Genomic DNA, 27,522 nt, shown 5'->3' with positions numbered 1-27,522 from the left:
GCAAAATCATAAGTTTTATTAATCTTATTTGTAAATATTAAAAAAAGAAAGCGAAAACGTATTAATTAAAAAAAATTTATTTAAAAAGATTTCTTAAGAGAATGCTTTTACATTAAATATATTTTCAAAGAAAAGAACCCTAATAAAATTAAAATTAATCAATTTCCAATTTCAACCTCTCAATTCTCAAATATAAAACACAGAGAAAAAAGAGAAAAAATATCTTTATCGAACGGCATTTGTGTGGCGTTGGCTCAGCTCCATATCTCTCTCTCTCTCTCTCTCTCTCTCTCTCTCTCTAAATTATCTTTTCGCCTCCTTCGTTTCAATCCCTCGCTTATTTGTCCGAAACCGAACGTTTGGCCTCCACACGAAACGCTTTTCTGATTCTCCTAAGCTCAGCTCACGGAAACTCCAAGTAATGAGCTTTTGATTGTGTCCCGCTTTGGTTTTGGTGAATTCTTGGTGAGCTATTCTGGGGTGTGTGTTTTGTGGGTTGTTTAATGCTGAGCTCGATTCAATGAGATTGCTCTGTTCCCTTACAAATGGCCTCTGCTTCTTCCTTTCCAGGTCTGTATGTCTACTCTGTTTGGTTGCTGAGAAAAATGTGGGAAAAATGAAGGAAATTGAAATTTCAACTAGTGGGTTTTCGTTCTTTGGAACTTGAAGCAATAAAGGAAAGAAAAGATGAAGGCCTAGTGAACTTAGCCTAGTACTTCTATGTGGCTTATTTGAGTCAATTTTTTGTTTTTGTTTTAGTTTGTGTAGTGTTTTCTCAGCAACCAAACGGGTAATTAAGAATTTAACTTTTGTCATTTTGGTTTTCTGAGTTTTTATATTGTTGGTGAATTGGGGCCCTGATAATGTCCAAAATGTGTTTTTGAATCTTGTAGTTTCGTTAGAACGCGTAAACGCGTGTAAATCATCAAAGTGGGATGGGAGTGGAAGATATGATTGTAGTGTTCTATCGTGTGCGTGGAAGGCGCCGAGAGCCTTGACCGGTTTCCTTGCGTGCACAGCTCACCCACCTCAGTGCTCCTCGTCATCTTACGGGCGAAATGGAAGAAGAAACCGGAGTAATTCTGTAAAGTTTCTTGATCTGCCTTAGAATATTTAGCATTTGAATTTGGTTTCTGCGATTGTTAATGCTTTTTGTCTGTCATTTGTTTATCATGTTCAAAACTTTTGAACTGTACGGCATTTTATGCAAGAGAAATGTTCATTTATCTAAAAAGAAAAAAAAAATGCAAGAGAAATGTTTAACTGAGGTCAGAATTCAAGCTAAAGTTGGGATGCTGGTTTGATGCGTAGGAAGCCTCCAAGCATCTCATGCTTGTAATTGGTTAAATCTTTTGCAGTGTGCTAAAACAGGATTGAAATTAATTTTGGGTTGTTATTTGGATCTTAATCGTCATTGAGAAATGAGAAGTCTTGTGGATTTTGTATAAGATTTCCCATATTCTTTTCAGATATCAGTAACTGCAGAAAAAATGAATTATTATATTTACTCACGATCTTCTTGACAAAACTTTTAGGCCTTTCCCCCTTTTTCCAAAATCCCCAATATATTTTTTAAAGAATTATTTCTAAAATGTGGAGTCGAATTGTCTCAAGCAAGTTCATGGTTTTATCATAACGAAGTTACAATGTTTGCAACAAAACTTTTATCAAAAAAAAAAAAAAAAATGTTTGCAACAAAACTGTGACTTGCACAATTAATTATGGACCTGTAGTATGTATCCAGTATTACTGGTCTGTTGTATACAAACTAGGTTCCATAGTTGGTTAATAACAAAATCTGTTCAATCTTCTCCTCTTTCAGAGATGTGATGCCTTTAATGATAGAGGTTGGTATTCAAGTGAAGCTTCAGACTTTTTTCTTCTTGGAAGACTCTTTAAACCAAGATTGCTTCATGTTGTTGGTAAGAGATGTCACAGGTGCTGTTCTTCTTCCTTCTCTTCGGATGCCTTCAATGAGGTTTCTCCTGAAAGGTTGTGGGAGGTATGATTCGGTTATTGCTCAACGTGACATCTTAATAGTAATGATAACGATAATAATATTTATGGAAAACTTTTCTTAACCCCCATGAACTTCCATCATTTTTGCAATTACCCTCCCAAAGTTCAAAAGCTCTCAATTTAGTGTATTGAACTTTAAAAAAATTTCAATCTGACCCCTCCATTAAGATTTTTTGTTAAATCCTAACGGAGGCGGTTGAAATTCCTAAAATATCCTTATTTATTGTTTTTAAAAAAAGGTAGAGGAAAGGGTATGATTTAAGTATAATTTTATAATTTTATAACATTTACGGGGATATAAGGGTCATTTTACCCTTTGACCGTCTGGTTTAACCCCAAATTCTATCGTAAGAGATGAGATTGCAAAAAAATTGAAAGTTTGATATACTAAATTGAAAGTTTTTTAACTTTAGGGGGTAATTATAAAAGTGATGGAAGTTCAGGGGGATTAAGTGACGTTTTCCCTAATATTTAATATAGAGAAGTTTGTTTCCTGCGGTTCAAGCTGTAGACTTAAACTGGTCCTTCGATTGCCTCAGGATCTTAAGCCCAGTATTTCATACCTTTCATCTAAAGAGCTTGAATTCGTCCGGAAGGCTCTTCAGGTTAGCTCTCTGCTTGGCAAGAAATCCTAGTATTCTCATTCTTGCGGGCCTTTTTTTTTTTTTTTTTGAAAAGGGCTGGATATCTAAAGGTAGCTTTACTGTTGGTATAGCTGGCTTTTGAGGCTCATGATGGCCAAAAGAGACGCAGTGGAGAGCCGTTCATTATTCATCCAGTTGAAGTTGCTCGTATACTAGGAGAACTTGTGAGTCATACGAACTTAAAAAATAAGTGCTCTTTTGGAGTAATATTTTTCTTGCAGTTTCTATCAAAATTGATTCCAATTGTTCTTCTAGGAATTGGATTGGGAGTCCATTGCTGCTGGATTACTACATGACACGGTTGAGGATACAAATGTTGTTACTTTTGAAAGATTAGAGGAGGAGTTTGGTGCTACCGTGCGCCGCATAGTAGAAGGAGAGACTAAGGTACTTTATATCTTTCTTCTTCAGTAACTTGTGAAATGTTGGACAAACACCAGATTATATTGGTTGAGCATTGGTTTTCATATTCTTCTCTTACCTGATTAGGTATCTAAACTGGGAAAACTGAAGTGTAAAAATGAAAATGATTCAGTACAAGATGTAAAAGCTGATGACCTACGTCAGATGTTTCTTGCCATGACAGAGGAGGTGACCTATTATTTACAATGTTTGTCAATGCTCTGCCTTGATTATATTTAAAATCATTTTGAGACTGAAAGAGCTACTGTTTCAGGTCCGTGTTATCATTGTTAAACTAGCTGATAGATTACATAACATGCGAACTCTTTCTTACATGCCTCCACATAAGCAGGTAGTGTGTTATCAGTGTTATATTAGTTGTTTATCTACTCTTTTCTTGATATTGGTATTCAGATTATTAGTTTTCATGCAGTCCAGCATAGCAATGGAGACTTTGCAGGTCTTTGCTCCTCTGGCGAAGTTGCTTGGGATGTACCAAATCAAGGTAGACCATTATGTTTCCTTACAAGCTTTTCTTCTGTTGATGCTTTTGAGTTCCAGACAATTTGTTCTAATTCTGCCTCACCTTATGACTGTGACACTAATTGTACTCTCTCATTTTCAATGACTTTCACAATTTAATGTATTTGCATATTATCAAAGTTTCAAAAATGATGAAATATGATAAAGTTGTACATTTAAGTTCAGTTCATTGAACTGAGTATGAAGTGGCTGAAGGTTGGTTTGAGGTAAGACCAAAAGAAAAATCTGGTTATGTGGGTTGAAAGTTCCAAGACTCTATTTCAGATTCAGAGTTACTAAGAGTTTAAGACATCACATCTTATATGGTGCTGAAGCTAAGATACTGTGGCTGATGCATCTTTTAAGGAGGACCATTAAATTTTCTCATTCTCATTGGGAGCTACTTTGTTGTATTTTGATTTTGAGTTGTTCTTTTGACATCTTTCATAATTGCTGAAGATGCACCACCTGTTGTCTAAAGCTGCAAGTATGCCACCTATTTCTATGTATCTTTCCTTGGGTTGTTTGCACTTGTTTTTTGATAAGTAATTTATTTATTTAATCATCTTTGACAATTGCTGAAGATGCACCACCTGTTGTCTGAAGCTGCAAGCATGCCACCTATTTCTATCTTTCCTTGGGGTGTTTGCACTTGTTTTTTGATAAGTTTTTTTATTATTTATTTATTTACTAAGTAGGTGTTCGCACTTGTTTACCCATGTTTGATCAAGATTAGCAATGATGATCCCTGACTGTCTTTATTGCCCAAATTTGCAACCATTGAACATTTATAATTTAAACTGCATTTTTATATCCCATCTTTTGTTTCTTTGATGGTTGTTGTCCTGTATCCAATAACAAATTGGTATTATAATGCAGTCAGAACTTGAAAATCTATCCTTCATGTACACAAATGCTGAAGATTATGCTAAAGTCAAGAGAAGAATTGCAGACCTCTATAAAGAACATGAGAAAGAACTTGTGGAGGTGATGTTTTTCTTTGTTTAAACAAGAAATCTTGAATAGAGCTCGAAACGATCGTTATCAATTGCATGGTGCCTTTCATAACATGTGACGTCAGAATTTAACTCTTGGAGAATCTTAAGTTCAGGAGCTTTCCAGGTGTTCTTGTCATAATGGGATTTACTTATCAAGCATTGTCTCTTTGAATCAGGCAAACAAAATTTTGATGAAGAAGATTGAGGATGATCAGTTTCTAGACCTTATGACAGTGAAAACTGAAGTTCGCTCTGTATGTAAGGAGCCATACAGGTCAAACCATACAACTTACTGCTTCCACTTGTAGATTACTTATTGGCCTGCTTATGATATGTTTAAACTCATGATCCTTGTGTCTGGTATTATAACATGGTTCAAATTTGCAAGTTTTATATCCATCATTTGTGATTGAATAGCCAATCAGGTGGTGTATTACTTTGTGGAGAATCTCAACATGCAAATCAATCACATACTTCACATTAATGTCTTACAAGTTATGTGCATGGATATATTTTACAAAAGAGCCCTGTCGGGATCTCAACAAGTGTAGGGAAACTCTCTTGGGATCCGACTTGAGTAGCTGTTTAAGTGAGATATCATTTTCTTGTCATGCTAAGTGCGCCCTATATGGATTGGGATATTGTATTTTCCTATTTGAAATTAATTTAGCTATCTTTTTTGATGCCCTGTTGTAAGTGTTGTTATAAAGGCCTTTTTTTTTTTTTTTAAATTATTATTATTATTTATTTATTTTTACAAGCCTTTAAAGTCAGATTTTTGTTGTTTACTTGCAGTATATATAAATCTTTCCTCAAATCTAAAGGCTCTATCAATGAGCTTAATCAAATTGCACAGGTTTGTTGTGGTATTATTCGTGCACTAAATTGAATTTTTGGTGAGGCAATATACATAATGTTTCATATTTGCTTATTCACAGACTTCTTCCTGTTTGTCATGACCAGCTTCGTATTATCATTAAACCAAAGGCAAACATTGGAGTTGGGCCATTATGCAATCCACAGCAGGTAAATCCTTGCCCATGCCAAAGTGTTTGAGTGTCTTTTGCTATACTCTATACTTGGTAAACTGCTGCCTTTTCTGATTGTTGCATTTTGCACAGATTTGCTACCATGTTCTTGGGTTGGTCCATGGAATCTGGACCCCTGTTCCCCGAGCTGTGCGTATGCTTCTGTTTTTTCTCTTTGAAGAGCAACAGTTATATGATTAGAAAAAATTATTTGATATATCTTAAGTTATCAGTTTTTCTTTCGTAACAGGTCAAAGACTACATAGCAACCCCAAAACCTAATGGCTATCAGAGTCTGCACACAACCATGATTCCCTTTCTGTATGAGAGCATGTTTAGGCTAGAAGTTCAGGTAGTCTTGGATGATCATTATTGAACAGCTCCCTTTTCCTTCGTAGTTTCGAACAAGGCTTTTGTTAAGTTATTGATTTCTATTTTTGAGTGCCTTTAATTATTTATATAATTACTTCTGCGGTGTTTGTTCATCTTTGGAGTTACTGACTTTTTGGCAGATAAGAACTGAAGAGATGGACCTTATAGCTGAGAGAGGCATTGCTGCTCATTATACTGGGAAAGTATTTTTTAGTGATTTAGTTGGACATGCAATGCCTAATGGTAGAAGTTCAAGAGGAAAGACTGTCTGTCTCAACAATGCAAACATTGCTCTCAGGGTATTTCACCATTTTTTTTCCTTGAAAAATTGTGATAATTAGCAATCCTTCTTGAAGGGCTTTCATGGCAAACCATTTCAAGACCCTATCTTCAATGCTATTTGTTACCTCCAGGTTGGCTGGCTCAATGCAATCAGAGAATGGCAAGAGGAGTTTGTTGGCAACATGAGTTCTAGGGAATTTGTTGACACTATCACCAGAGATCTGTTAGGTAGCCGTGTCTTTGTGTTTACGCCAAGGGGAGAGGTAAGACAGTGGATTCTCTTACATATCAGTTTTTCTTCTCTCTTTCGAATATTGACAATAAGAAAACATAATTAATCTTAACATATTAAAACATCTTGGGTTGACATTATGTGCAGATTAAGAACCTGCCTAAGGGGGCAACGATTATTGACTACGCATATATGATACACACTGAAATTGGCAACAAGATGGTGGCTGCAAAGGTAATTTTTTAAATCCTGACTGACATTTCTTCTTTTTTCCATCTGAGTGTTACTCCTGAAAAAACAGAATCAACCGGGGAAAAAAACAAAATAGAAAATCTTAGTTGTGGTGCATGACTTTCTTTTATGCAGGTCAACGGTAATCTTGTTTCTCCTATGCATGTTCTTGCAAATGCGGAAGTTGTGGAGATAATCACCTATAATGTTAGTATTATCATTGTCTCAATATAATTTCCTTTTTGTTGAACTTATCTTTATGGAATGTACAGAGTTCCTTGTATATGATTACTTTTTGGAAAGAAAGGGAAAAAGAAAAATTTCCTTCAATATGATTGGGTAAAATGGTATTTTAATTATTTCCTTTACATTAGAGGAAGTGTTAAGAGGCCATGATTCTTCACTCAAATTTACAATTACATACGAAGATAATCCGAATTTTATCAGCCAGGTGCGGGGTCTTTGCGCACTGCATATCTTGTCATGCTAAGTTGGTCCCACATTGCTTTTGCTTGAGCCACCGAAAGAAACTATGGGAACCAGTTCTTCTAAAGCTTTTCACTAAAGTTTCAAATTCATTTTGATTATTCCAAACAAGCAAAATTTAAGATGCATATCCATTAAACATAGATTTTTTTTTTCCCTTTTTTTTCTTTTTTTAAAGGTACTGATGAAGTGGTAATTCATTTTTCTTTTCTTAAGATCTTTTACTTTCTTAATGATGATATGATTTCTTTACTTTGAAATATCTTGCTTGGTAAATTTTTCCAGCATGTTGTGTATTATTCAAACAAGTCTAACTTGTCCAGCAGACTATCTCAAACACATAACAAGAAGCAGCATCCTAATGTTTTTGGTGGTCTATGTGCAATACTCAAATCGCCTAAACTGCTTTCTTGATGGCTCACAATTCTCTTGATTTGCCAGGCACTCTCGAGCAAATCAGCTTTCCAGAGGCATAAGCAATGGGTGCAGCATGCTAAAACGCGTAGTGCCAGACACAAAATTATCAAAGTAAACATTTTTATGTGGATGGATGGCACTTTGTTCCTACTTCTAGTTGCCTTTCCTCAAATAATTATCATTTGTCTCGTGTGTAGTTTCTGAGGGAGCAAGCTGCACTATCTGCTGCTGAAATAACTGCAGATACAGTAACGGACTTCGTTGCTGATTCTGAAGAGGAGAGGGAGGCAGAAGAGCTCCCAGATCCTTCCAAGGGGAGCAAACCTATGTGGGAGAAAATCCTTATGGATGCTGTGGATATATCATCCCCACGAAGAAAAAATGGAAGCATTTGGGCCCCCAAGGTTAATGGAAAACATAGTAAGCATGTGCAGCATGTAAGTTTGAAGGTCAAAGGGGAGTTATTATCAGAGGGAAATGGTGTTGCCAAGATCATGCAAGCTAACATTCCACTGTACAAAGAAGTCTTGCCTGGTTTGGGAAGTTGGCAAGCCAGCAAGATTGCCTCTTGGCACAGTCTTGAAGGGCACTCCATCCAATGGTTTTGTGTGGTGTGCATAGATCGAAGAGGTAAGTTTTATTCGGTAAATATAAACCATGCTTTCTTTTTCCCCTTGCTTTGCCAGAAGGTTTGAAACATTAGTGGCATACAAGGCTAGAGTACATATGTGGCTCCTTGACTCTTTCCCATTTTAACTGGCCATCCATATAAATCTGATGAAGATGCTCATGCTATATATAACATGTAATTCTTCTATAGATTTTTATGTGACACTTTTGTGGTGAATCCACCACCCAGATTCTAGACCGGAATTTTTAACCACTATTTTGTTAAGTTTAGATTTCCTTCATGAGTGTCACTTTACCTAGTTATTATTTTTTTAAAATTATTTCAGGCATGATGGCTCAGGTCACAACAGCATTGGCAGCTGCAGGCATTGCTATATGTTCTTGCGTGGTGAGTGGTTGAAATTGATTCAACAGATGGTTGAATGTGTCTATTAATATCTGTAAACTGTGCTATTTTATTATGTGACGCTTGCACTTTCTTTGACCAGGCTGAGATTGATGGAGGAAGGGGAATGGCTGTCATGTTATTTCACGTTGACGGAAACGTGGACTGTCTGGTAGTGCACCAGATCCTTTTCCAGACCTGATACAATCACTACCTATTTCTATGTTTAATTTCTAGTTTTACTGTCTTGAATCTGTAGTCCTTATATAAAATATTGTTTCTACCCCAGGTTAATGCTTGCTCAAGCATAGATCTAATCCTCGGTGTTTTGGGATGGTCTACTGGTTGCAGCTGGCCTAGCTCAATTGAGACCCATCAATTTCTTGAATGCTAAATGATAAGCCGAGCCAATGAGCCCAAGAAGTTTACCCAGCAACACCTGGGTGTGAAGTTTTGTCCTCAGAAAAAATCTGATTCGGGTGTGTCATATCTTAGTTTTTGAGTATATAGTTCCTTAGTTGTCATCTATTGGTTGGATATTACTTCACAAATAAACCTGCAGCAGCCAAAGAGCTTAGTCTGTGGATTGAGGGCACTGTATATAGAAACAAAGAGTGATAGAGTAAGAGGAGGTATACACTATAAAGATTTTGAGACGACAGTACAGAAAAACCATTATAGGAAGGGTTGTGAGAATCTCTTGCTATATAAATTTTTTCCCTTGATATACACTATGACTCTATTATCTTCTCCCCCCTTGTGTATTTTCTTACAATTTTTTCTTGATGCATTATTGGAAGTAGATGCTTTATTTTTCTCATGGGAATTTTGTTATAATGGCATTGCTTCATGATATGGCTGACTAGCACAGTCCCACTGAGCATGCATGATAAGCTCCTCATATGGGTCATAGACTAGTTAGGGGTGACAATTTTTGTTCGCGTGTCGAGTTTGAGTCGTATTGAAGCATATGTATAAAACTATATAGGTTAATTTTAATCCGGCTCATTTAATTAAATGGGTAAAAACATTTCAACTCTTGTCTGCTAATGGAAGTCATTTAAAAAATTGTCAGTTCTAAATGTTGCTAGTTTTAAATGTCGCGTTTCAGGTTCGGGTAAATAATGATCATCGAATGCTTCTTTTGATAAGTTTAATGCTCTTATTTGTCCTCAACTTGTTGAAAACAAATCTAGTGCTTCTCTAGACTTTCACGGATAATGAAAGAATCACGATACAGTAGAGAATACAGCTTTACTATGGGTGAGAGAAAGCGACAGCAACAGCATCAGCAGCACGAACAATAACACACAGAAAATCCAATTTCTCAACTTCGATGAGCGTGCTGGCTGATGGATCACCATAACTGGCTCCTGAGTTTCCTTCGTTATAGTGATTGGTTTTTCAGCAGCTTCATTCTTGAAGGCATCACCATTTTTGCTGCTCTCAAAGTAACCATGCTCTTCTATTTTAACTGTTCTATCTTCTTCCTCCGGCTTTTCCGTAGTACTTATAAAAATGGAATCTGTTTGCTTGTGTTCTTGTGATGATTTCTCTGCAACGCATTCGTCATCCTCATCATCATTCTCTTGATCATCTTCCGCTGCCATCTCTTCGGCATGAACAATCGGAGACGCTTCATCCGCTTTCTCATCCTCCATTGTTTCTTGAATAAAAATAGGAATCTCCGTCGAGAAAGATTCTTCCATGACCACTCCACAATCATCGCATGATGCAATGCTTCCTGGTTTAGAATCATCAGAGAGCATGATCTCTTGATGACCACTCAAGGAATCCTCTTTTACCTTGTTGATCATTTCAGGCATCGGATTCCCTTCCTACAATAAGAAATTAATCACGGCATCAATGTTTAGCACATAATGACTACAATCAATTGCAAATTTGCATAAACAGTCACCAGGATCAAGCTTTTGGTGAAGACTTCGCTCATCTTCGACCTTCCACGGCTTGGGAAACTGCAGATTGATCATAGCTAGCCTAAAAATTAAGGAACACAATCATAGAAAAACAGAGTCATTCGACAGAAACAACTACAAACGCTGACCATGAATCATCAGGAGTAGTGGTTGTCGATGAAGTTTGAGAAAGAAAGCTCAGCCCTTGATCACTGCCTTCATCTTCTCTTTTGCAACTCAAGTTTTTCTTCGATTCTTCGGATCCACAGCTAGGCTTCTTTGAACTTCTTCTATTCTTGATTGCGAAAACTGCTATCAAACCTGCAACAGCCAAGGCTCCTCCCGACACAACCAGCCCTCCAACACCATCGCCGCCGCCAAAGCTTATCTGGGTCGTCTTCTTATCTCGCTTGCAGCTTGTGCTCTTTTGCCCCTCTTCCATGTAAATTACTCTCTCTTGGACTCTCTGGGTCTGTCAGTTTAATTTAGTTTGTTGAGCAATCAAAGGAGTTGTTTTTCTTAAGAGAAGAGAGAAGAGAGAAGGGAGAGCGGTTAGGAATATAGGATTGACTTTGAGAAGGAGTGTAAGTATCAATATCGGAGGTTGAATCGGGCGTACGTGGCTTTGGAAAAAGAGAAGTCACTGGCATCTTATTGCCTTGCCACACCTCCGGCCTATGAGTTTTATTACTTGTCACCACCAACTAGGGCGGCGGAAGAAGTTTGGTTTCAATTGCACATTTATTTATTTTGATGAGTAATAATAATAAAAAACATAACTAACCAGGGGTCTTTCTCAGAAATAATAATAATAAAAAAAAAAAGAAAAAAAGGAAAAAAAAAAAAAAACCCATAAAATCACAATCATATCAAGCGGTTGTTTTACAAGGTTTTATCGCAATCATATTATAGTCATGTTGAAATCACAAAAGATGGAGGGTTTTGGCCTCCACTTTAAACGTGTTATATTTGCAGATCAAATGATAAATATGTTGTGCTTAGAGCATTTTTAGTAGCCTCATCAAATTTTACTCACCAAAAGTAGCTAAAAATCATTTTTCTCTATTATGGTGAACCACTTTTTTAAAATTCTCCTATCAGTCTCACCATTTTAACTATTCACTATTCCATTTAAATAATATTTTTTTTTCCAGATTTCTTTATTTGTTTTCTATTTAATCTTTTTATATAACAAGCTACCATACACCTTCATTTTAAAATTAGATCATTGTTAAGAAATTCAGAGAAGTTTTCATTTTTTTTTTTTTTTTATTCAAAGTTCCTTCCGATATAAAAATTCACAAAAGTTTTTATTTGCTTCTCAACAAAATTCAAGAAAGAAAGAAATAAAAGATAAATGAAATAACCACAAAGTTTATGTCAGGGACAAATAAACTTTCATGTCCATGAAATAAGGACATCATCGTGTGAGGGAGATGAGAGAAAAAAATGGGAGAAAAAAGAAAAAAAAGTGTGTTAATCATAAGAGAGAGACTCTGGACTTCTATGGCCTTTAAGGCACATTCCGGTGTGTCATGCGTGATATAGCTAAAAACTATCATGAGCAGGCCAGGTGTAAAAGTTAAAAAATTTTAGTGCTAAGAACCTAGTAAGTTAATTTTCTTTCTTGGAAATTAAGTGGGGCCATGGCCTATTAGAAATCCCCCCATTCCTCCGTTCATTATATGGGTTATTGTCTTCGATGTGTGAAAAAGGCCATTGAAGTTGGTGGCCATGAGGTGGTTATTTGGGGTGGTTCAAGCCACCTCCCATTTAGTCAAATTGGGTGGCGAATTTGGTTTTTTTATTTTTTTTAATATTTTTTGTTTCATTATAAGTGATATATATCACAATATGATTAGTGCTAACGTGATAAATAACGAATTCTATTAAAATTTTTAACGCCAAAGACCTATTTAATTTGTTGTTTTCGCTTACCCTATGAAATGTTTTGTCACTTTTTAAACTTTAGGGAACTATATATTTGTCAAAACTAATTTTTTGAATGACTTTTTTTAAAAAGAATTATTGCCACCACCGTTCTGATGTCGCGAAGCTGTCCAATAGGGCAACCCAAAACGGTGGTAGTAGCAAATATATTAAAATAAAAATATTATCATTATTTTTTTAAAAAAAATGGAAAAAAAGGAAATGGGTGAATTTCTATTTTTTTAATTAAAAAATTATAATTTTTAAAGTTTTTAATTTCTTTAACTTTTTGTATTTTATTTTATTTTTGTTTAAAAAATAGTTTTTATTTTTTGTTTTTTAGAGGATAAGGGTATTATCGAAAAAAGTGGCATTTTTGAAACATGGTGATAATTTCATGGGTCACTTTAGCACACATGAAAATTCAGGGAGCTATTCTAAAATCGGTTGTTAGTTTATGAAACATTTTTATATTTAACCCTTTAATTTTTTATCGTTGAATCTCAAAAGCTTCCTTGACTCTCCTCCTCCTTCCTTCTTGCCTACGAAATTCTTCCATATAATCTCTGTAAGTATAGTTTCGGTACATTGCGGGGTGCTCCTCGTCAATAAAATCCTCAATTGGACCAATCACGGTGTCATTATTTGGTGAATAGAACATTGCCACTGATACTCGCGCCAACCGGTCGTTGGTTATAGCCCTGTGACCCACACTCTTGTACCTTCCATTACTCAGAACCTGCACAAATGTGTATATATATATATATATATATATATATATTTCTTTTTATAAGAGATAAAATAAAAAAAAGAGGAAGAATTTAAGGATATGCTTGTTAATGTACGTGTTTTGGTACCTGAATTTGATCAGCCAGATTGACGACAAATGCATTGGGCACAGGGTGAACGGAAAGCCATTTCCCATCTTTTATGGCTTGAAGGCCAGTGACCCCCTCTGATTGTAGGAGTATCGTGAGTGCACCAAGATCGTTATGGTCAGGAATCCCCATGGTGAGCTCCGGGTTCGGACATGGTGGATAGTAATTTGCTTGTGAATAAAGGGCAGGCCTCTCACCTAGTTTTCTCTTTAAATAATCCTTCTCTAGCCCAAGCCCTCGCGATATCAAACTCAAAAGCCTATCCATCAATGCTCCAATCTCCCTTGCATATTCACCAAATACTTCCCTATAACAATCGTCAATCAAACAAAACATGAATGCATGCATGGCATAGAACCTAGCTATGGAGCTTGTGCCTGCCAATCAAACATAGGCCATATGTAATGATCCACCCCCAATGACACAATATTGTCCACTTTGGCTCCCCATATCAGACTTCTCAGGAGGTCACCCATCCTGAGATTGCTCTCGCAGAAACACGCTTAACTGCGGAGTTCTGATAGGTTCATAACCATTACGGCTTTAAAACGCGTTGTGTCATAAAGTGTGCATTTATACATATAAGCATATCTTCATTTTCAGGCGATGTGAGACATCACACCATATATATAGGGCTGTAAATGAGCAAGTACATTCGATAGCTTTATGCAAGGAATGAATAAATTAACTAAACAGCCCATAGACAAGTTTGTGTATCTTTGAAAAATAAATTAACCAAGCTGAACATATTATGTAACTCGTTAATAAGATCAAGCCCGATTCGTGTTCAAATAAAATTAAATTAACTGAGTTTGAACAAGACAGAGATCGAGGAAGAAGAAAAAGATAAAAGATAAAGAAAAAAAACAAAAAGAAGGTGAAGTGATCATACCGATACTGAGGAATACTTGTGGGTAAGAATTGAGTGAAATCATCCAAAGGATGCCAAGGGTGTGTGAAGGTTTCACTCCACATTGTGACCTTCCCATGTCCTTCAACCTTTTGGTAATAGTTGTACACTTTAACTTGCTTGGTGTGATCCGTTGTAAAAAACTGTGCCCTTTCCTCATGAGGCAACTGGAAGAACTCCGTCACCACAGCCAACACTCTTTGGCATAATTCTTGGGGGACTCCATGGTTGACAATCTGAAAGAAGCCGTATTCCTCACAAGCTCGCGATATATTCGAGACTAACAGGGACGACGCATGACCATCATCGATATTATTCTCATTTAAGTTAATAATCGGAATTGAATCCGGATTAATTACCTCTGAGAGGATAGGCCTTCTGTCCTTTGGGAGAATGAAATTACTATCAGAAAGGGAGAGAACAGTGTTATTAGCTAATTGAAATGGTGTCACCTCCATGAAAAATATATGGGATCAGGAGCTCTGGTTTAGAACTTCAGACAAATATCAGTTGATCAAGATTGCCTTATATATTACTAGAATTAAAATCGAATTAATTAAGATCTCTATATAGAATATAGATAGGAGGAAACAAAGAATATATTCTAATTAGAATATATTCTATATAGATAGGAGGAAACAAAGAATATACTCTAATTAGAATATATTCTGATTATATTCTAATATTTTTTATTCACGCATCTTAATTTCCACAGACATTATCTAGAGCGCAGGCATGCAGTATTGATCCAAACATCGAATAAGATGCCAATTAATCATCGAACAATATTATATTCATTTCCAAAGTGTAAGTCGTTTCCAAAAATGTATTACGTCGTTAGTGTTGGGGAATTATTATTCCCCACTCGGGATTATATGCTATATCGGTAATGACTACTCGGATTATATGGTTACTCGGGATTATATACTATGTCGGTAATGACTACTCGGATTATATGGTTACTCGGGATTATATGCTATGTCGGTAATGACTACTTGGGTTATATGGTTGGTCGGGAATGACCAAGATCCTCAGCATTTATTAGGATCTCCAACACCTGTCAAATCAAGTCAGAAGTTGGTATGGAGCACCATGTCTGATATCTACACATCTTATCGGTCATTATTCACACTGTACAATAATAAGATTTTTGCTATGCATCAACAGTAAAATGGAGCCTATATATACACATCATCTAAGAGGTATGCATCCCATCTAATATAATGATCATTTTTCTCTCTCACACTTCCAACTAACTTGGGCGTCGAAGGAGGCTCTGCCGGCCAACCCCCGGCGGGTCTTGGCTTTGTTGTAGGTTATATGTAAAGGGACGAATCGGAGGCTGCCACATCACCAAGCTAAAAATTGCATCCACAGTTAGATTGAATTTGATGATCCTCTACCCATGCAAGTCGTTGCAGAAATGTTGTTTTTGTGCCAACTGTTTGTGTCTCAACAATTTTAGAGTCCGTTTAAGATTGCAGTTGTTTTTAATAATGCTGTGAATGTCAAGCTTCGTGGTAATTAGGGCGGTATCCTGGGAAATTTAAGAATGAGAAGCTCAAACTTGGAAATGATTTACGAAATTTAAAAATGGATATCATTTTCAGAAATTAAATAAGCTTTTTTGGTCAAACCAAAAAATATTTTTGGTTTGACATTTATTTTCGGTTGCACCAAACATCGAAAAATAAGAAAAACATTTTTCAGGAAATATTTTATGTCGAAACAATCTGGGCCTTAAACCCCTTATCCTTCCTATCATGTGTTATAATAAAATTATGAAGGATTGCAATAGCATCTACAATGAGCGTTTGGTTTTTAACATCATAAGATGGCATTAACTAACTTTAAAATTCATTTGTCACCAATTTTTCCACACACCAAAAGTTCACTCAATCATACTTCTAAGTGATTAATGAACATAGTTAAACCTCTCTTCTATCCCATTTTCTCGACCAACTTGTCAAAAATCAGGAATATGTTATTTCTCCCATGGCAAGCATGCATCCTTTAATTAAGGAGTATTCAACATTAACCAAATAATATTTTCCTAGGCTCGATAGTAATAACCATATGAGAAGTATGCATAAATAGCCGTTCATAACCAAATAATATTTAAAATAGTATGTTTCGAAAACACACCTCTAAAGGTGCTGTGTTAAATTAAATGTGATTTAATTTTTTAAACGTTTTAAATCTTTACTTTCTTCAATCGCAATCTCAAACACAATACTTTCTGCTCTCTCTTTTGAAATGGCAAGTTGCTAATTAACAATCTTCAGAAGCTTGTGGGTGACCCTTCAGTTTCAAAATAAACTAAAGATAAAATTTGGTTATTTAGTTTCATACTATAAAGCCAGGTATATCTTAGAAACCATTATATATATATAATGATTTTGCTTAATTATATTATGATGTGAAAAGGAAAGGCCCCACAGTGTACAATTTCATCTTCTTGTCATTGAGGAGGCGATAAGAAGCAAGGAGAGCACCACTAATCCCCTTGTTTACATCTGTTGGAACAATACATGTCTCTGACGGAGAGAGCTCAAGGAAAGCCCTGCACTCGGTAAGCTTCCTGTTATCTTCAACCTCCGCAGGAGATAATGTTGCAAAGAAGTAACCCTTTGGATCACATGCATCACTCAAGAAGGAGAAAGGAGCTGCCTCGAACCCATTCTCATCAACAGCTACACATGTTATCCTCGCCAAAGCTCCTACAAAAATTTCAGTGAAAAATAGAACAGCAAATCAGACATAATCACTAGTTTACATATACACGAAATGCTTAGAATAAATTACCTTCAAGTGGGATGAGTTTGGAGCCGGATTTGCAATAAACAAGCCCTTGGATGCCTATGATTGTGGAGAGAACGTTTTCTTCTCCTACAGAGATTTTCTTTTCACCACTAGCAGATGCAATAATCACAAGTACTGTGAAGAGAAGCAAAGAGGCAGCAAAGAAGAAGCGGTTTAGAGCCATTATCATGTAATGTAATGCATACACAATGATATGATCAGGAGCAATGGATGAGGTGTGGAGGAATATTATTATCATGGCCTATTTATAATGATTGTGATCTATTCGTGTTATATTCTTTATGGAATTAAATATACGAGGAAAGAATTCTTACTTGGTCGCACGATAGCTAGGCCTATCAAATTATTTGAATGCTGAGGGGGCTCAAATTATTTGCACTCTCATGACATGCAAAGGCGCAAAGTCAATTACCCGACAAAAACATTTTATAATTAATTCTCAATCATATATGTTATTTAGTCCTTTTGATCAGGAGTTGATAAACCAATTATCAGATTATGTATAACAAAATTTTGAGGAAACTTCACAACCCTTTTTAATTGTTGTCGTTTTCGTAATTATTCTCCTATATAATAAACTTTCAAAACTCTCAATTTAGTGTATAAATTTTTCAATTTTACTTTTCCGTTATGATTTTCTGTTAAATCCTGTCCAAATTTTCAAAATACCATTGTTTTGTTTTTCTAAAAAAAAAAAAATAAATAAAAAAAATCCAAAATTCAGGCGTAGGTATTTTTACAAATATCGTTAAATCTTGACCAACACCTAAATACTTGCAATTTTTTTTCTTCTATAAAAATGGGTTATTTTGGAAATTTTGACACCCTTTTGTTAGGATTTAACGAAAAATCTTAACGGATGTGTGAAATTAAAAAAACAAATTGAAAATTTTTGAAGTTTAGGGAGATATATAAATGTAAATATAATGAAAGTTCAGAAGGTTAAGTGAAATTTCTTCTATTTTAAACCTTAATTTGTGATATTCTAGTACAGTGTAGATGAAATGAAATTATTTTTTTTCGGAAACAAGTAGTACTAAATTAAACAATTCGGCTAATGATCGATCGAGGTCCTGTATATAACGGAATTGACATGGAGGATTCTATTTATAACGGGTGGGGTTGTACGTTCTTATGTCCGAAAATATGTACCAAAATCTACGCGTACTTCGTTCGTGGGCCTTTCAATCGTGTCTTCGCAATTTGACAAAGACGGGAATGTTTACAAGCTGAAATAACAGTCCACATCGACCACTAAAATATAATCTGCCAAACGACACTCATTTCTATGAAATCTAGACTACCACATGAGTTTGTACGTGTAAATGAGAAGTTGTATGTAATATTATTCCAAGCATTAATTTCTTTTGTGAAAGCTAGATCGATCACTTTAATTATTTTCACTAATATTTATGAATTGTCAATCAGTAAATGCCCACCCTCGGCCACTGATAAGGAGCAGACGTTACCTTCAGCCACTCGCTCATCAGGCATCAGGGCAAAGCACAAACACTCACAGGGAGCCTGGAACTATTTTTTCTGTCACAATTTTCAGCCTTTCTGGTTTTTAGGTTAGACGAGATATTGAATACATTGACACTTTATTTTGCTCCAAAATGGACCGTTTGTTGTTAGTTGACCTGCGGGCTACGGCTTCCAGGCCGCCATGCTAGTTTGATTTAATTCATAGAATTAATCCAAACGCTTCATTTAACGCAGTAGTGGTCGGGCTGCGGGCAATTAGAAAGGGGAAAGAAAAAACAAGACGCATATGTGGGCGGATTTAATTCATTTTATAAAAAATATTGTTTTTTGGAGTGGATTTACTTCATTTTATAAAAAATGAAAAAATTTTACCCCCCGTAATATTCTACAATACTGGCTTCGTCACTGCTCCTACGTACGGGTGGTTCATCACTCCAACCGAACCTCTCGAAATTATGTAACCACCCTCGGACCCATTAAGGCCAGGTGGTCACAACCACCCTTAACAATTAATCTGGTGGTTGCGACTACTAAATTGGGCATGGTCCGATCATGACTAAGTTCGCGTAATTGTTGGAGGTGTCCTGTACTGCGCAACTAGAAGATGGGGGCAAATTTTTTGTCTAACGTGCCAATGCTGCTACATCAGAAAATAGACCAGAGAATGTGAAATGGGAATATTGCACGTAGCTTTACTATCTCAATTGAAGGATAAGGAAAGTTGCATAAAATTAGAGAAACATGCCCTCAGCTTATTAATTCAACATGCAAGTCTTAATTATTATAAATCTCCCAGATGGTAGAGGCTTTAATCTCCTACCACCAATAAAAATCTGTAATAAACAGCAAAACTCAATCCCCCACCTTTCACAAAGCTCCACTTGAGAAACTAATTAAAAAAAGAAAAGAAACAAAAACAAAACAATTAACATATAGCCTATATATAGGCAAATAATATATGTTCTCTAATAACCACCACCACCACCACCGGGGGCTGACTGGGATTCTGAGGTGTAGAAGAAAGGCCCCACAGAGTACAACTTGGTATGCTTGTCGTTGAGGATGCGATACGAAGATAGGAGATCACCACTTATACCGTGATTAACGTCAATAGGAACTTTACAAGTTTCCAATGGAGAATAATATTGGAATGCCTTGCATTCCTTAAGTTTCCAATTATTTTTAAGCCCTGATAATGTTGCAAAGAAGTAGCCGTTTTCATCGCATCCATGAGTCAGTATAGAGAAAGGAGCTGTCTCGTAGCCTTTCTCATCAATACCTAGACATGTTATTCTTACAATGGCTCCTGCAATATTTACCAAGAACAGATCAATTAATTAAAACGAATAAATTTAAACAAAGGCAATATTCTTCTTAGCAATCTTCTTAATTAAATGACGATTGTAAATTTCCCAAACAACATTAATCAGACATAGAGAGATTACGTACGTACCTTTAAGTGGGAAGATCTTCGAGCCTAATTTACATAAAACAGTCCCTTGAATACCAATGATTGTCGGGAGTAGCGTATCCTCTTTTTCTGGGTTTGATTTCTCAAAATATGGTGTTTTAGGAAGAGGCTTGTTAAACCATTCGGGTTTTGGTTTCCAATGATAGTCTGGTTTTGTGGGAAGAGGTTTATTTTCGGGTTTTGGTTTTTCCTCATAGTTTGGCTTCGGGGCATATCCATAATCGTTTGCAGAGGCAATAACTATGAGTGACAGGAGAAGCACAGGGGTCACCAACAAGAAACCTGTGGAAGCCATTTCTATTTTATGTGTAATGTATGCACAAAGAGATCGAACGAAGGGTGGATGAACGGGCAACATACAATTGCATGGCCTTTTATAACGATGTGGCTCAATAATGTTATAATATATATATTTTTATATAATTAAAGGAATTACTTGGTTGCACGATAGCAGATAAAGTAATGGAGTTTGATGGGGCAAGATGATCGTGATTTTTAATGTTTAACTCAAATTGGAGAGCTCTTGTCGTCAACAACGTGCATGACATGCGAGAAGAGCAGTCCAATAGCATACATCAAATTTTATAACTTTTCCAACTAATTAATTAATATTTTGACATTAAATTGAAATTATATTCACGTATTCATAAATATTGGATGATTAGGCGATCGAAGAAATGAGATAATCGACATGCCTACAGCAATATGTTTGAAGTTCATCAAATTTCAGTATGTTTTCCTATTTCGACAGTGGGTACGTGGCTCATTTGCTGAGATTTAATATAAAAGTGTAACATTCATATCAAGTATATATTTTGAATGTCTTGATTTCAAAACGTGCATTGTACGTAGGTTCGATGTTGTTGGTAAAGATATTGAAAGCGGGAAAGTTACTCCCCAATTATGTGGACAACGAAACTATTTAAAAAAGAAAAATCCAATTATTAATTATTACAACCTGCAATATGCGGAAGGGGACAGCTTTGTGTTTTACAAAACCATGCTTTATGTTTTACTACTTATATCCAAAAATTTATAATATAATTGTTGGTTTATTTTTATTGGCTACATTCTGGTTGACAAAAACACTTTTATAACATGGACTTTCATTTCAAGGACTGCTATAACAAAGACACCGTAATTCAGAGTATTCTAAAAAAATATTGCAGAATATTAATTACAAATATGGAATGGATTGATCAAGACACGGTATCTGCACAGAATATCCCTAAGAAGGCAATTTCCTGTTGAAGGAAATATTCTGAAGACTTTAAAGCTCAAAAAGTCGGTTTTTCCTATGGCCCGTCTGAACGCCCAAGTGTCAGAGTTCGGACGCTCAACACCAAGAGCAAAAATCCTATGAAGGTCCGAACGGTGCAGCAGATGCTGAAGTCCGAGAGCAAAGTGTGGAAGGAGTCTGGACGGCCCAGCAGACACGAGCCACAAAGAGAAAAAGTCTGCATGAAGGTCTGAACACAAATGCGTTGACTGCGAACGCTGAAAATACTTTATGCAACCTTTCGGACACTAGGGTTGCAAGTTTGGACACGCTTCAGTATTTACTTGAAGTTTTAGTTATAACTTCGGACGCTAGAAGCTAGATCTGGACGCTACCTATACAAATCCAAATTTGAGTAGAATGAAGACACTCAGCCCTTTGATCAATTCCTCCCAGTTGATCTAAACTATCCAACTCACTATAAAAGGAGAGCAGCCCCCTTTCATTCGAGCGCAACCCCTTCTCGTTCTTCCTTCTTCGATCTTCTCTGTTTTTCTCTTGCAGGAACTCTCTCCTTCTCTGCATCTTAGTTCTATGTAAGCAAGAAAGGTAGTAGGAAACTTAGGAAAAAAAAAAAGGACCATAAACTTCCTCTCCTTTCTCTCCCTCAGCCTGCAGCGGTAGAAGACCACCTATTTTCTCTAACTCTCTCTTGGTTGACAGGGTTTGAAGAAAAGAAGAATAGAAGAATAAAAAAGAAGAAAAGAAGAGAGACTCTCTCTAGAAAGGTCTCTCTTGTGAAAAAAAAAAAAAAAAAAAAAAGTGGGGAGGAGAGCTTTCTAGTGCCCTTTTTGGTAAGTTTTCTTTCCTCTTTCTAAGTGTATTTCGGTTCCTCAGCATTTTTAGTAGCCTCACCAAATTAGTTTTTTAGCTATTTTGGTGAGCCAATTTGATGAAAACTCTTAAAAATCACTCCCAGCAGCCTCACCATTTTAACCAAAAAAATTTGATGACTGAAATTACTAGTCAAATTAGACCAGGCATTTTCACTCAACAACCCACTCACCAAATTTTGTTTCACCTTTCTCTCTCACATGATTAGCACACTTTTTTCCTTTTTTCTCTCATTTTCTTCTCCCATCTCCCATCTCTCACACGATATTGTCCTTATTTCATGGATATGAATGATTTTTTTGTAAAAAAGATTATATAAAAAAAAAATATATATGAAAAAATTATTATTTAAATGGAATAGTGAATATTGACTAGTTAAAATGGTGAGGCTGCTGGGGGAATTTTAATAAAGTGGCTCACCAGAATAGAAAAAAGTGATTTTTAGTTATTTTGGTGAGTAAAATTTGGTGAGGCTACTAGGAATGCTCTAAGAAAAAAAGAATATATTTTATTCCTTGTTTCTAGAGTATTCCTAAAGAAAAGGATAGAGATAAAAGAAAAGAAGAAGATAAAAAAGAAAAGTAGAATAAAGGAAAACAAATCTCTCTTTACCGGTCTATGGTGTTTTAAAAATATCCCACTTAGATATTTTGAGTAAATTTTATGTCTTGCATTTTATAAAGCTTTTATTATTTTAAGTTAATAAGTTATCTAATGTTTGAAGTGGTGTTTTGAACAGAGCTTTTACAGCGGTGCATTAACTAATAAATCACGTACTCTGTTGTAATGCCCGAGTAAAATAAATGTTTTATAAAAGTGTCGTTATGTTGCCAAAAATTCTAAAAGTATTTTTAGGCATTAGTGACACTAATGCTGTTATTCTACCCAAATTTTATAAGATTAAAATAAGAATGATTTATATTTATGACGTTGTGCTATTCGGTTATTTTAAAACATAAAACTCATTGTTTATATTAATGAAGTTGTTATGTTTATTTGAAAGGAAACTATATAAGCTTTTAATACTATACCGTAGTAATGCCCGTTTTAATTTAAAGATATTTTATACGTTAATTAATAAACACCTTAATAATGTTCGTATAAAATATATGTTAATATAATTAACCTATTTTATATGCCATTATAATATTTAAGCGACATTAGAAATTGGGTTGAGTGGTTTAAAAGTCAAAAGTAATAAAAGTGTTAAAATAGGTTCGTATACTAATATATTATCACATGAATATAACTGTGTAGTTATTATTTCTACGAATCTCTCTTTGAAACAAAGAACTGTGAGTATTTCTTACTCACTGGGGATGATACGTGATGGTTTTTGATGATGCTCCAATTTCTGTTTTATTTAATTGTATAGGAGTTATTTGGCATTTTACATGTGTTGCTTAAAAAATAGCATAAATCACTGTTGTGAGTATTTCTTATTCACTGGGGATAATGCGCGATGGTCTTTAGTAATGTTGTGATTTCTGTTTTATTTAATTGTATGCGAGTTGTGTGTAACATGTTTTGTTTGGAGTATTATGTATTTTATTGTCATGAATTAATGAACTTATTGATAAATTGTCATTGTATATTATGTTGTTAGGGATTATGAACTTGTTAATTAAAAAGACCAAGGGTTAACGTCCCAAGGGAAAGACTGCGAGTTATAGTCCTAAGGCATCATTGATCAGGCACTGAAGACCAAAGGTTAATGTCACCAATCAGTAATCACCAGTCGCTAATAATAGGCTAAGACTGGTTTGGTTAGAGACCCACAACACCTAAATATCTCTATTTATGGTAAGACCGGAAATGGTAAAAGACCCACGGCACTAATAAGATCGTATCATGTATTAAAGTCTCACAGCATCTATTGATCTATCTATCTACAGTAAGACTAGAAATGGTAAAAGACCCACGGCAATGATAAACTTATATCATGTGTTAAAGCCTCATGACATCTATCTATTTATCTACACTAATCAATAAATGAGACTGTGTTTATAGAATTGTTAATGAGATTGTGCATTTGTATTTATAACTGTCATCATATTGTTGCATAGTGTACTTTTAAATAGATTAGTATTTCATTATGTTATTGAAGATTGTTGACTCACTTGACCACAGCATAGGATTGTGGTTATCAATCACCTCAATCACATACGAGTTTGTGCAGGATGGATGTAAGGACGGAACCACTTTCTAGTATTTATGTTAATATGTAATATTTGTTATGTTAGATAAAACAATGATTGTTTATTATTAAGTACTGCATGTAGTACATATGTTATTGCTTTGAGCGTATTTATTATATTAGAACGCATTATTCATATTTTAATATAATGAGATAATTCAGTCAGCTATGAAGTGTTATATTCCCAGTTGTTAAGGAAAAAAAAAATATTTCATTGTCAATTCTTAGCTCCGATGATGTAGTAATGTCACGTCGAAATTTTTACTTACGTTTTTTGTAAAAAGCGGAGTGTTACACCACATATAAGGAAAGACATTCATCTCTACGATCTCTTCAATAGGTCCATTTCGACGGCTAGGTCCACACATAAGGAAAGACAATTGATCATCTTTTCATCAATATGTCCATACGTTCATGCACTAGTTATGAAATTGTCTTCAATGGCTATCGTGTCTAGATACACACGTCTATGCCAGTTATGGAAGCCTTTAACGGTAACATTGCAATATTTCGGAATATATTCCTAAACCAATCTCTATCTTCTCCCATAATTTTGGTAATGAAATCGTTTAAATCTTTTGCTTTATCAGCCTCAACTTAATAAATATTGAACAAATTTTTTTTATTACAATGAAATCAGTACGTGATAAACAACATAGTACTCAATCCCACAACTTCAATTCCCAAAGCTCAAAATAATGAATTAATTTGAAAAGAAGAAATAATAAAAAATAAAATAAAATAAAATTCAAAACAACATATATAGGCAAATAATGTTCTCTAATAACCACCACCACCAGGGGCGCCTGACTGGGATTCTGAGCTGTAGAATAAAGACCCCAAAGAGTATAACTTGGTGTGCTTGTCGTTGAGGATGCGGTAAGAAGATAGGAGATCACCACTTAAACCTTGATTAGCGTCAATAGGAACTTTACAAGTTTCCAGTGGAGAATAATATTGGAATACCTTGCATTCCTTAAGCTTCCAATTACCTTTAAGCCCTGATAATGTTGCAAAGAAGTAGCCGTTTTCATCGCATCCATTAGTCAGTGTGGAGAAAGGAGCTGTCTCATACCCATTCTCATCAATAGCTACACATGTTATCTTTGTAATGGCTCCTGAATTTACCAATTAATAACAGATCAATCAAAACGAACAAAATTTAAACAAATGCAATCTTCTTAAAAAAGAACAATCAAACGTACGTAAAGAGATTACGTACCTTTAAGTGGGAAGATGTTGGAGCCTAATTTACATAAAACAGTCCCTTGAATACCAATGATTGTCGGGAGTAAGTTATCCTCTTCTGCTGGTTTTGATTTCTCAAAATCCGGTGTTTCGGGTTTTGGTTTCTCCTCATAGTTTGGTTTTGTGGGGAGAGGTTTATTTTCGGGTTTTGGTTTCTCCTGATAATCGGGCTTCGGGGCATATCCATAATCGTTTGCAGAGACAATAACTATGAGTGATAGGAGAAGCACAGGGGTCACCAACAAGAAACTTGTGGAAGCCATTTCTATGTTGCGTGATATGTATGCATAAAGAGATCGATCGAACCAATTAAGGATATCGATGAACAGGCTAGAATTGCATGGCCTTTATAAGGATATAAACCAAGAAATAAAAATACGTATTGTTTAAGGAATTACTTGGTTGCACGATCAATAATGTGCAGATAAAGCAAAGGATTTTGCTGATCGTGAATTAATGATTACCACAAAGATCGAGGGCTCGATCTTGTCGTCAACAACGTGTAAAGTAATGGATATTGCATGATTTGGGGAAGAAAAGCGATAATCAACACATACTCATCTTTGTTGAACAAAACCCAAAACTACGACCTAGTAATAGATAGCCAGAAATTTTTTTCCATCCTTTTCTTTCAAACAGTTGCCTATAAGCAACATGTTTGAATTTCAATTTTATTAATTAGACAATCGATGGCTCATTAATTTTGCACCAATTCATGTAATTGTATATAGAGATTCATATATAGGCTGTAGCCAAACTAGTATATACTATCTTCCTTTTAATAAGGTGAAGCCATTGGTTGGCAAGGATCGATAATATTGGAATGAGAGGGATATTGATCACTCCCTATATATGTAGATCGACTGTGATTTCGATTTTTCTTTTACTTTTTTTTTTTTTTTTTTTTTTTTTTTTTTTTTTTTGAAAAAAAAAAAAGAAAAGAAAACTACTTCACTCTTGCTTACACAGAAACCATTATTAGGTCGAAAGAAATTTCTCCAATCTAATTTATTAAAGTGACATTTGTCTTTAGATCATGTGATTCTTACATGCATTTTTAAAATACTTCAGGACAAATGTCAATTTAATTAAAAGAATTTCCTACGACTCAACTCGTAAGAAAACTTCATGGGAAAAATATAAAAATGCGCCACTTTAACTAATAGCCGATTTTAGAATAACCTCCTAAACTTTGATCAAGTGCACTAATGTGAACCATCAAACTATCAAAGTATGCGAAAAATGTTAATTTTGTCAGAATATTCTTATAATACCCTTATTCTCTTGAAAACTAAAAGTGCATTCAATTCCTGATCAATCAAAGTTTCATATAAGTGTATTCAATTATACGTACTTTTTATCATTTATGTTAATTTTTCTCTTCCAACAACCTCATAAGTAATAACCTTGGCTAACGAACCCTAGTTCAAATATCATGATAGTATAGTTTTCTTAATGAAAAACGTTTATCAATAAGATTATTATAACATGAAATGATGGGTATTGTTCGTGGTTTCAAGCCGTGTACCCTAAAAATTCGTTGTTTGATGAAGAGGGTAATTAAGGAAACTCTTAATCCATACCATGTCAGTTGGAATAATTAAGAATGACCAATATCTGCTAAAATATTGGATCAATGTCACTCTCTGGAAAATTATTGTCCATTGTTTATGGACTGATCAGTACGTACTTCTAAGCAAGTGTGGCGGCTCACAATCTCTCGCACCCATTAACCCAAAGTTAATTAAACACACAGTGACACTCAACGCCAGTACGGTATTGAACACAGTAATAGCTAGTGTGATAGACTCTTGCTATTTTTTTTTTTTTTGTTTAGATCTATGGCTTCTACTTTTTTTTTTCTTTTTCTTTTTCTTTTTTCATTTTTTTTTTTCATTTTTCTT

The 27,522-nt window shown here is 35.2% G+C and overlaps 6 protein-coding genes across 6 annotated transcripts; 1 reads left to right on the top strand and 5 right to left on the bottom strand.

Moving 5' to 3' along the window:
• The first annotated feature begins 239 nt into the window (after positions 1–239).
• LOC133851011 (putative GTP diphosphokinase RSH1, chloroplastic) lies at positions 240–9,468 on the top strand. Its single transcript, XM_062287298.1, has 24 exons — positions 240–570; positions 894–1,084; positions 1,823–2,002; positions 2,559–2,624; positions 2,735–2,827; positions 2,919–3,050; positions 3,153–3,254; positions 3,340–3,417; positions 3,499–3,570; positions 4,467–4,574; positions 4,762–4,859; positions 5,381–5,441; positions 5,549–5,611; positions 5,707–5,763; positions 5,864–5,965; positions 6,126–6,284; positions 6,399–6,530; positions 6,647–6,733; positions 6,866–6,937; positions 7,658–7,744; positions 7,831–8,263; positions 8,590–8,651; positions 8,752–8,820; positions 8,938–9,468. The coding sequence occupies exons 1-24, from the start codon at positions 546–548 to the stop codon at positions 9,040–9,042; spliced, it is 2,634 nt and encodes an 877-aa protein (XP_062143282.1). The 5' UTR covers positions 240–545; the 3' UTR covers positions 9,043–9,468.
• A 319-nt stretch (positions 9,469–9,787) lies between these two features.
• Positions 9,788–11,650, bottom strand: LOC133851012 (uncharacterized). The gene is made up of 3 exons (XM_062287299.1): positions 10,714–11,650; positions 10,567–10,624; positions 9,788–10,486 (listed from the first exon to the last, which is right to left on the bottom strand). The coding sequence occupies exons 1-3, from the start codon at positions 11,004–11,006 to the stop codon at positions 9,878–9,880; spliced, it is 960 nt and encodes a 319-aa protein (XP_062143283.1). The 5' UTR covers positions 11,007–11,650; the 3' UTR covers positions 9,788–9,877.
• A 353-nt stretch (positions 11,651–12,003) lies between these two features.
• LOC133851009 (protein DMR6-LIKE OXYGENASE 2-like) lies at positions 12,004–14,766 on the bottom strand. Its single transcript, XM_062287297.1, has 3 exons — positions 14,264–14,766; positions 13,351–13,678; positions 12,004–13,232 (listed from the first exon to the last, which is right to left on the bottom strand). Exons 1-3 carry the CDS (start codon positions 14,737–14,739, stop codon positions 12,984–12,986), a joined length of 1,053 nt encoding a protein of 350 aa, XP_062143281.1. The 5' UTR covers positions 14,740–14,766; the 3' UTR covers positions 12,004–12,983.
• A 1,855-nt stretch (positions 14,767–16,621) lies between these two features.
• Positions 16,622–17,299, bottom strand: LOC133883094 (protein SEED AND ROOT HAIR PROTECTIVE PROTEIN-like). Its single transcript, XM_062322300.1, has 2 exons — positions 17,087–17,299; positions 16,622–17,001 (listed from the first exon to the last, which is right to left on the bottom strand). The coding sequence occupies exons 1-2, from the start codon at positions 17,271–17,273 to the stop codon at positions 16,694–16,696; spliced, it is 495 nt and encodes a 164-aa protein (XP_062178284.1). The 5' UTR covers positions 17,274–17,299; the 3' UTR covers positions 16,622–16,693.
• Positions 17,300–19,341: 2,042 nt separating this feature from the next.
• On the bottom strand, positions 19,342–20,393 carry LOC133852239 (protein SEED AND ROOT HAIR PROTECTIVE PROTEIN-like). The gene is made up of 2 exons (XM_062288950.1): positions 20,043–20,393; positions 19,342–19,895 (listed from the first exon to the last, which is right to left on the bottom strand). The coding sequence occupies exons 1-2, from the start codon at positions 20,353–20,355 to the stop codon at positions 19,555–19,557; spliced, it is 654 nt and encodes a 217-aa protein (XP_062144934.1). The 5' UTR covers positions 20,356–20,393; the 3' UTR covers positions 19,342–19,554.
• A 4,588-nt stretch (positions 20,394–24,981) lies between these two features.
• On the bottom strand, positions 24,982–25,926 carry LOC133850989 (protein SEED AND ROOT HAIR PROTECTIVE PROTEIN-like). Its single transcript, XM_062287273.1, has 2 exons — positions 25,593–25,926; positions 24,982–25,488 (listed from the first exon to the last, which is right to left on the bottom strand). Exons 1-2 carry the CDS (start codon positions 25,879–25,881, stop codon positions 25,151–25,153), a joined length of 627 nt encoding a protein of 208 aa, XP_062143257.1. The 5' UTR covers positions 25,882–25,926; the 3' UTR covers positions 24,982–25,150.
• Positions 25,927–27,522: the final 1,596 nt, after the last annotated feature.

The sequence above is a fragment of the Alnus glutinosa genome, chromosome 12 (genome assembly GCF_958979055.1).
Source record: "Alnus glutinosa chromosome 12, dhAlnGlut1.1, whole genome shotgun sequence".
In the NCBI taxonomy this organism is placed as follows: Eukaryota; Viridiplantae; Streptophyta; class Magnoliopsida; order Fagales; family Betulaceae; genus Alnus; species Alnus glutinosa.
The sequence above is the reverse complement of the archived record's forward strand: the minus strand, read 5'-3'. Positions and strand labels throughout refer to the sequence as shown.

Excerpts from the sequence above, each read along its gene's own strand:
- LOC133851011 (XM_062287298.1), top strand. The coding sequence starts at position 546 with ATGGCCTCTGCTTCTTCCTTTCCAG. Across the intron at positions 3,571-4,466 it reads TTGGGATGTACCAAATCAAG|TCAGAACTTGAAAATCTATC; the intron begins GTAGACCATTAT and ends ATTATAATGCAG. Across the intron at positions 5,442-5,548 it reads AGCTTAATCAAATTGCACAG|CTTCGTATTATCATTAAACC; the intron begins GTTTGTTGTGGT and ends TGTCATGACCAG.
- LOC133851012 (XM_062287299.1), bottom strand. The coding sequence starts at position 11,006 with ATGGAAGAGGGGCAAAAGAGCACAAGCTGCAAGCGAGATAAGAAGACG. Across the intron at positions 10,625-10,713 it reads ACTACTCCTGATGATTCATG|TTTCCCAAGCCGTGGAAGGT; the intron begins GTCAGCGTTTGT and ends ATCAATCTGCAG. Across the intron at positions 10,487-10,566 it reads TCACCAAAAGCTTGATCCTG|GAAGGGAATCCGATGCCTGA; the intron begins GTGACTGTTTAT and ends TTCTTATTGTAG.
- LOC133851009 (XM_062287297.1), bottom strand. The coding sequence starts at position 14,739 with ATGGAGGTGACACCATTTCAATTAGCTAATAACACTGTTCTCTCCCTT. Across the intron at positions 13,679-14,263 it reads ACAAGTATTCCTCAGTATCG|GGAAGTATTTGGTGAATATG; the intron begins GTATGATCACTT and ends CGATTGTTATAG. Across the intron at positions 13,233-13,350 it reads ATCTGGCTGATCAAATTCAG|GTTCTGAGTAATGGAAGGTA; the intron begins GTACCAAAACAC and ends ACATTTGTGCAG.
- LOC133883094 (XM_062322300.1), bottom strand. The coding sequence starts at position 17,273 with ATGATAATGGCTCTAAACCGCTTCTTCTTTGCTGCCTCTTTGCTTCTC. Across the intron at positions 17,002-17,086 it reads CAAACTCATCCCACTTGAAG|GAGCTTTGGCGAGGATAACA; the intron begins GTAATTTATTCT and ends AAATTTTTGTAG.
- LOC133852239 (XM_062288950.1), bottom strand. The coding sequence starts at position 20,355 with ATGGCTTCCACAGGTTTCTTGTTGGTGACCCCTGTGCTTCTCCTGTCA. Across the intron at positions 19,896-20,042 it reads GAAGATCTTCCCACTTAAAG|GAGCCATTGTAAGAATAACA; the intron begins GTACGTACGTAA and ends TAAATATTGCAG.
- LOC133850989 (XM_062287273.1), bottom strand. The coding sequence starts at position 25,881 with ATGGCTTCCACAAGTTTCTTGTTGGTGACCCCTGTGCTTCTCCTATCA. Across the intron at positions 25,489-25,592 it reads CAACATCTTCCCACTTAAAG|GAGCCATTACAAAGATAACA; the intron begins GTACGTAATCTC and ends TGGTAAATTCAG.